The sequence below is a fragment of the Phalangium opilio genome, unplaced genomic scaffold, assembly GCF_054372755.1.
Source record: "Phalangium opilio isolate 3A_F unplaced genomic scaffold, DU_Popi_V2 ptg000039l_1, whole genome shotgun sequence".
Classification (NCBI taxonomy): domain Eukaryota; kingdom Metazoa; phylum Arthropoda; class Arachnida; order Opiliones; family Phalangiidae; genus Phalangium; species Phalangium opilio.
Genome location: NW_028324162.1, coordinates 2,197,093 through 2,205,189, shown reverse-complemented (window position 1 = coordinate 2,205,189; position 8,097 = coordinate 2,197,093). Strand labels below are relative to the sequence as shown.

Below are 8,097 nucleotides of genomic sequence, written 5' to 3'. Positions count from 1 at the left end.
TTATGCGACCACTGTCTGAAGTAGTAGTCGTTGGGATAAGTCTCTCTCACATTGTGGCATAATGGTACTCATCGCCATAGTACGTTTCTCTGGTTGCGAGCTGTCTTCCGACTCTGAACTGATACTTTTAGGCTCAGATTGATCTTCAAACTGTTTACGGCAAATTGACTCATGGTGTTTCCTTTGACAATGTCCACATCTGACTCCTGATGGACAGCGACGCGCCATGTGACCTTGGGCAAGACAAACGAAACATCGATTTTGGCTCTTGATGAGTTCCGTCTTCTGGTCTATCGATAATGCTCGACATTCTCTCGTAGAATGTTGTAAATCACCACAGTACATGCAGGACTTGCTCAATGCCGTTTTGAGTACTGCTGTTGTAGAAGGCTTGTTCCTAAGATTACGGTAATGTTTAGAATGGCTGGATTCGTTCTTGACGTTGTTGCTGGTCCATCGGCTATTGAATGCTGTATATTTCTCGTCCTCGTCTTTACGAAGATCTGTGGCTCGTTCTCTGCTTTCCACTTCCCGCTTCAGATACTCCAGCAAGGTTTGCGCGCTCTGCTCTTCATCGTCATATCGCCTATTGAACTCCAGTAGAATCTCATGCGGCAAAACTTGCGTTAAGATAGGATAGAGAAAGGTGCCATACGTTTTTACGGACGTTCCCAAAGCCTCTAGACTCTTCACTTGAATTTCGCAGGTGTCATAAAGATGTCTTAATGATGTTACATCTGACGCTCTTTTAACCGGCTGAAGATGTAAGAGCTTCACCATGTGTGTGTTAATTGCATCCGATCTTTTGCCAAAACGGTCGCTCAACTTCTCTATCGCGGCTTCGTAATTTTCTTCTGATAAGGTATATCCTCCTATTGCTGACAACGCTGGGCCCTCAAGGAAGGATTTCAGGTAGGTGAATTTATCCACTGCCGCTAGCGTAGGATTCTCGTGAATTGAAGCCTCGAATTGACCCCAGAAATTCTGCCACTCGGCTCGATCTCCATTGTACTTTGGAATGGTTAATGTTGGCAGTTTTACGGTTGCTGTCCTGTTGCTATTTCTCTCTTGAGTTCGAGTCTCGTGCAGGATGACTTCTGATGGTCTTTCTAGCGCTGAAGCTGTTATGGCCTTTCTTGCTCGTGCCGTCCAAACAATGATCTTCTCGGCATAGTCCTCCGCTAAATCCACCTCGGCTTCGATGTCTGTCTCGTCTGTCATCGACTGTATTTGTGTATTTAGCTGGTTAAGACTGATGTTCTTGCCTTTTAATTGCTCCAGTAACTCTCCCAAGATTTCTCGGTCCGGATTCTCATCTAGCAGACACATCTCGATCTTACTCAATAGTACTGTCGTTCGCTGGCGAATTACTTTTCTTGATTTTTTAATGGTCTCCATAGGTAGGTTAGGCATGTAAGATCCTCAAGTATAATAGTTCTTCCGATGAATTCCTCAGATTCGGCGGCTCATGAACTCTCGTATTACTAGTCCACTATTTTCTCGTTCTCAAAGTTCTCACTCCCGGGTTTCGGCACCAAAATGTAGCGAACTAATAAGCCTTACACGCGAAAACCAAACCAAACTCAACTTCAGTAATAACAGAGTTTTATTGAGATCATTAAAAATTAAACTAACAGTCCATTTTTCATACTGCGCGTTATAAAATCGAGATTAATTTACAATCAAAGAACTCTATCCGTTAACTGCTCAAGCAACTCTGACCTTCGCCGTTTTACACCGTTTGTTATATACAAGTTATAAAAAAGTTACAAAAAGATAGTATCTAGTTTTTTAGAGTTCGTGACGTCAAGTTGCGACACCCTCTTCGCCTGCCACTGGATCGCCAACACCCTCTTCGCCTGCCACTGGAACGCCAACACCCTCTTCGCCTGCCACTGGATCGTCAACACCCTCTTCGCCTGCCACTGGATCGCCAACACCCTAATAACCTGCCATCGGATCGCCAGCACCCTCTTATCCTGCCACCGGATCGCCAGCACCCTCTTATCCTGCCACCGGATCGCCATCACCCTCTTATCCTGCCACCGGATCGCCAGCACCCTCTTATCCTGCCACCGGATCGCCAGCACCCTCTTATCCTGCCACCTGGTCGCTAGTACCCTCTCCTCCTGCCACCGGATCGCCAACACCCTCTACGCCTGCCATCGGGTCGCCACCACCCTCTTAGCCTGCCATCGGGTCGCCAGCACCCTCTACGCCAGCCATCGGATCGCCAGCACCCTCTACGCCAGCCATCGGATCGCCAGCACCCTCTTATCCTGCCACCTGATCGCCAGCACCCTCTTATCCTGCCACCTGATCGCCAGCACCCTCTTATCCTGCCACCTGATCGCCAGCACCCTCTTATCCTGCCACCTGATCGCAGGCACCCTCTTATCCTGCCACCTGATCGCCAGCACCCTCTTATCCTGCCACCTGATCGCCAGTACCTTCTCCTCCTGCCACCGGATCGCCATCACCCTCTACGCCATCCATCCGATCGGCATCACCCTCTTAGCCTGCCATCGGATCGCCAGCACCCTCTACGCCAGCCATCGGATCGCCAGCACCCTCTACGCCAGCCACCTGATCGCCAGCACCCTCTTATCCTGCCACGTGATCGCCAGCACCCTCTTATCCTGCCACCTGATCGCCAGCACCCTCTTATCCTGCCACCTGATCGCCAGTACCTTCTCCTGCCACCGGATCGCCAACACCCTCTACGCCATCCATCGGATCGGCATCACCCTCTAAGCCTGCCATCGGGTCGCCACCACCCTCTACGCCAGCCATCGGATCGCCAGCACCCTCTACGCCATCCATCGGATCGGCATCACCTTCTTAGCCTGCCATCGGATCGCCAGCACCCTCTTATCCTGCCACCTGATCGCCAGCACCCTCTTATCCTGCCACCTGATCGCCAGCACCCTCTTATCCTGCCACCTGATCGCCAGCACCCTCTTATCCTGCCACCTGATCGCCAGCACCCTCTTATCCTGCCACCTGATCGCCAGCACCCTCTTATCCTGCCACCTGATCGCCAGTACCTTCTCATCCTGCCACCTGATCGCCAGTACCTTCTCCTCCTGCCACCGGATCGCCAACACCCTCTACGCCATCCATCGGATCGGCATCACCCTCTTAGCCAGCCATCGGATCGCCAGCACCCTTTTCGCCTGCCACCGGATCGCCAGCACCCTCTTATCCTGCCACCTGATCGCTAGTACCCTCTCCTCCTGCCACCGGATCGCCAACACCCTCTACGCCATCCATCGGATCGGCATCACCCTCTTAGCCTGCCATCGGGTCGCCACCACCCTCTACGCCAGCCATCGGATCGCCAGCACCCTCTACGCCAGCCATCGGATCGCCAGCACCCTTTTCGCCTGCCACCGGATCGCCAGCACCCTCTTATCCTGCCACCTGATCGCCAGCACCCTCTTATCCTGCCACCGGATCGCCAGCACCCTCTTATCCTGCCACCGGATCGCCAGCACCCTCTTATCCTGCCACCGGATCGCCAGCACCCTCTTATCCTGCCACCGGATCGCCAGCACCCTCTTATCCAGCCACCGGATCGCCAGCACCCTCTTATCCTGCCACCTGATCGCCAGCACCCTCTTATCCTGCCACCTGATCGCTAGTACCCTCTCCTCCTGCAACCGGATCGGCATCAAGGTTCGTAAAGAAAGCGCTATATAAGGTTGCCTCGATCCCGCCGTTTTCTTTCGATTTTTTCTCGTTATTTGATTGGTCTCTCCCTGACTCTCTCTGTGACGTAGTACGTGGAGATTCTGCAGACGACCATAGCTCAAATATACAGCGTAGAGGCTATAAGTTATGGACAAGGCTTAGATAAAATCAATTAATTTTGATTAGTTCCTATTTTTTAACTTGTTTTAATGACCTAAATAAAATATTTAACATGCCGTACGTTGGAGCAAAGTGTGCCATAACTGGGTGTGATAATAAATTTTCCGTAACTTCTAAAAATGTGGACAAGAATCATATCAGTTACTTTACATTACCAAAGGACTCAAAAATCCGAAGAATATGGATTTCTAAATGTTACAATCCTAAAATTAATACTACTTATGCAAGAATTTGCTCGGAACATTTCAAAGACGAACATTTTGTAAGAGATTTTAAAGCTGAACTGATGGGAACGAAGCCTAAAAGACGGTTAAATTCAAGCGCAGTTCCTTCTATGAAGTTACCATACCAACAGTCTGTGTGTGTGAAAAGTTCAGAAGCAAGAGAGTCTAGAGCCAGATGTAGAGAAAGAAGAAAACTTATTGATGAGTTAGTAAATTCAGAACTGTTAGAATCTACCAAGATTTCCTCCAAATCAAGTATATTATCTAATGAAACTTCCAACGTATTTACTATTGATACGTCCAACGTATTTACTATTGATACGCCCAATATTACTATTGATACGCCCAATATTACTATTGATACGCCCAATATTACTATTGATACGCCCAATATTACTATTGATACGTCCAATGTATCTATTGATACGTCCAATGTTACTATTGATACGTCCAATGTTGCTATTGATACGTCCAATGTTACTATTTCCTCTGGCTCAAGTGTGTCATGTAACAACATTATCAACGTTAGTATTACTACCGAATCGTCAAGTACTAACAACACTACCAATAGCGTATTATTCAATGTTAATACTGAAATTATCAAAGTCTGTGATAATTTACACGATTCTAGTCTACAAAATAATTCAAGTGAGAAAGTATTAAAGCTTTACAATGAAGATATGAATGTTTGTAAAGAAAAATCAAGTTGCTTGAAAATGGATCCTATTAATGAAGGTCAATGTTTAAAGTGTTCTCGGTGTTACTGCAATTGTGATGCCATAGAAGAATTAAGAAAAAGTAACATTTTCTGGAAAAACTTTGAACGTTCAGAAAAAGAGAAAAGAACGTTAGCCAAGCACTTAAACAATGCTAAACATCGGCTTTTGAAAAAAGAGCGAAAGAATAAGCTTCAATACTATGAAATTGCTCGTCAAAACGCTACTATTCGCAGTTTGAATGAAGAAGTAAAGCGTTTACAGAAAAAAGTTAAAGACAGTGAGAAGTGTGTTTCCAATGTACCTGATTTTAAAGTTTCAAATGTACCTTTCTAAAATTTCAAATGTACCTGATTTTTAAAATAAATCCACAAAACACTTTAAATAAGAAAAAAAAGGTTGTCTTCCTTAAAAATACTTTTAAATAAGCTAATAAATAAATTATAATTCATAGAATATTAATACCAAAAACAGCGAAGTCAATATTCCCGCTTTTACGTTTAAAAAATTCTCCACGTATGACGTCACATCTATAGAACGCGGATCATAAGCAGACGAACTTTCGTCGAGAGACAGAAAATAGAAAATTCCTAGCTCCGATCGAGACCCCCTTGGATCGGCATCACCCTCTACGCCATCCATCGGATCGGCATCACCCTCTTAGCCTGCCATCGGGTCGCCAGCACCCTCTACGCCAGCCATCGGATCGCCAGCACCCTCTACGCCAGCCATCGGATCGCCAGCACCCTTTTCGCCTGCCACCGGATCACCAGCACCCTCTTATCCTGCCACCGGATCGCCAGCACCCTCTTATCCTGCCACCGGATCGCCAGCATCCTCTTATCCTGCCACCTGATCGCTAGTACCCTCTCCTCCTGCAACCGGATCGGCATCACCCTCTACGCCATCCACTCAACACAAAAACTGCTATTTCCCAAAACAGAAGCCGTTTTTTCTAAAACAACAGTTTTTAAAACTCCGCTGTTTTTTTTTGGAATCGTGGTTGCTATTTCGAGAACTGCTCTACAGAGAACTCCTCATATTAGGTAAACCCGGATCGCCAACACCCTCTTCGCCTGCCACTGGATCGCCAACACCCTCTTCGCCTGCCACTGGAACGCCAACACCCTCTTCGCCTGCCACTGGATCGTCAACACCCTCTTCGCCTGCCACTGGATCGTCAACACCCTCTACGCCTGCCACTGGATCGCCAACACCCTAATAACCTGCCATCGGATCGCCAGCACCCTCTTATCCTGCCATCGGATCGCCAGCACCCTCTTATCCTGCCACCGGATCGCCAGCACCCTCTTATCCTGCCACCGGATCGCCAGCACCCTCTTATCCTGCCACCTGATCGCTAGTACCCTCTCCTCCTGCCACCGGATCGCCAACACCCTCTACGCCATCCATCGGATCGGCATCACCCTCTTAGCCTGCCATCGGGTCGCCACCACCCTCTACGCCAGCCATCGGATCGCCAGCACCCTCTACGCCAGCCATCGGATCGCCAGCACCCTTTTCGCCTGCCACCGGATCGCCAGCACCCTCTTATCCTGCCACCTGATCGCCAGCACCCTCTTATCCTGCCACCTGATCGCCAGCACCCTCTTTTCCTGCCACCTGGTCGCCAGCACCCTCTTATCCTGCCACCTGATCGCCAGCACCCTCTTATCCTGCCACCTGATCGCTAGTACCCTCTCCTCCTGCCACCGGATAGCCATCACCCTCTACGCCATCCATCGGATCGGCATCACCCTCTTAGCCTGCCATCGGGTCGCCACCACCCTCTACGCCAGCCATCGGATCGCCAGCACCCTCTACGCCAGCCATCGGATCGCCAGCACCCTTTTCGCCTGCCACCGGATCGCCAGCACCCTCCTATCCTGCCACCTGATCGCTAGTACCCTCTCCTCCTGCAACCGGATCGGCATCACCCTCTACGCCATCCATCGGATCGGCATCACCCTCTTAGCCTGCCATCGGGTCGCCAGCACCCTCTACGCCAGCCATCGGATCGCCAGCACCCTCTACGCCAGCCCTCGGATCGCCAGCACCCTCTACGCCAGCCATCGGATCGCCAGCACCCTCTACGCCAGCCATCGGATCGCCAGCACCCTTTTCGCCTGCCACCGGATCGCCAGCACCCTCTTATCCTGCCACCGGATCGCCAGCACCCTCTTATCCTGCCACCTGATCGCCAGCACCCTCTTATCCTGCCACCTGATCGCTAGTACCCTCTCCTCCTGCAACCGGATCGGCATCACCCTCTACGCCAACCATCGGATCGGCATCACCCTCTTAGCCTGCCATCGGGTCGCCAGCACCCTCTACGCCAGCCATCGGATCGCCAGCCATCGGATCACCAGCACCCTTTTCGCCTGCCACCGGATCGCCAGCACCCTCTTATCCTGCCACCGGATCGCCAGCACCCTCTTATCCTGCCACCGGATCGCCAGCATCCTCTTATCCTGCCACCTGATCGCTAGTACCCTCTCCTCCTGCAACCGGATCGGCATCACCCTCTACGCCATCCACTCAACACAAAAACTGCTATTTCCCAAAACAGCAGCCGTTTTTTCTAAAACAACAGTTTTTAAAACTCCGCTGTTTTTTTTGGAATCGTGGTTGCTATTTCGAGAACTGCTCTACAGAGAACTCCTCATATGAGGTACACCCGGATCGCCAACACCCTCTTCGCCTGCCACTGGATCGCCAACACCCTCTTCGCCTGCCACTGGATCGCCAACACCCTCTTCGCCTGCCACTGGATCGCCAACACCCTCTTCGCCTGCCACTGGAACGCCAACACCCTCTTCGCCTGCCACTGGATCGTCAACACCCTCTTCGCCTGCCACTGGATCGCCAACACCCTAATAACCTGCCATCGGATCGCCAACACCCTCTTAACCTGCCACCGGATCGCCAACACCCTCTTAACCTGCCACCGGATCGCCAAGACCCTCTATGCCATCCATCGGATCGCCATCACCCTCTACGCCATCCATCGGATCGCCATCACCCTCTACGCCATCCATCGGATCGCCATCAACATCTACGCCATCCATCGAATCGCCATCACCCTCTACGCCATCCATCGGATCGCCATCACCCTCTACGCCATCCATCGGATCGGCATCACCCTCTACGCCATCCATCGGATCGGCATCACCCTCTTAGCCTGCCATCGGATCGCCAGCACCCTCTACGCCAGCCATCGGATCGCCAGCACCCTTTTCGCCTGCCACCTGATCGCCAGCACCCTCTTATCCTGCCACCTGATC

The 8,097-nt window shown here is 50.7% G+C and overlaps 2 protein-coding genes across 2 annotated transcripts; one reads left to right on the top strand and one right to left on the bottom strand.

The window, feature by feature from the left end:
- On the bottom strand, positions 1-1,329 carry LOC149681236 (uncharacterized). The gene has a single exon (XM_089834488.1). The coding sequence runs from the start codon at positions 1,327-1,329 to the stop codon at positions 1-3; it is 1,329 nt and encodes a 442-aa protein (XP_089690614.1).
- A 2,350-nt stretch (positions 1,330-3,679) lies between these two features.
- On the top strand, positions 3,680-5,422 carry LOC149681235 (uncharacterized). Its single transcript, XM_089834448.1, has 2 exons — positions 3,680-5,137; positions 5,243-5,422. Exons 1-2 carry the CDS (start codon positions 3,926-3,928, stop codon positions 5,258-5,260), a joined length of 1,230 nt encoding a protein of 409 aa, XP_089690574.1. The 5' UTR covers positions 3,680-3,925; the 3' UTR covers positions 5,261-5,422.
- Positions 5,423-8,097: the final 2,675 nt, after the last annotated feature.

Excerpts from the sequence above, each read along its gene's own strand:
- LOC149681236 (XM_089834488.1), bottom strand. The coding sequence starts at position 1,329 with ATGTGTCTGCTAGATGAGAATCCGGACCGAGAAATCTTGGGAGAGTTA.
- LOC149681235 (XM_089834448.1), top strand. The coding sequence starts at position 3,926 with ATGCCGTACGTTGGAGCAAAGTGTGCCATAACTGGGTGTGATAATAAA.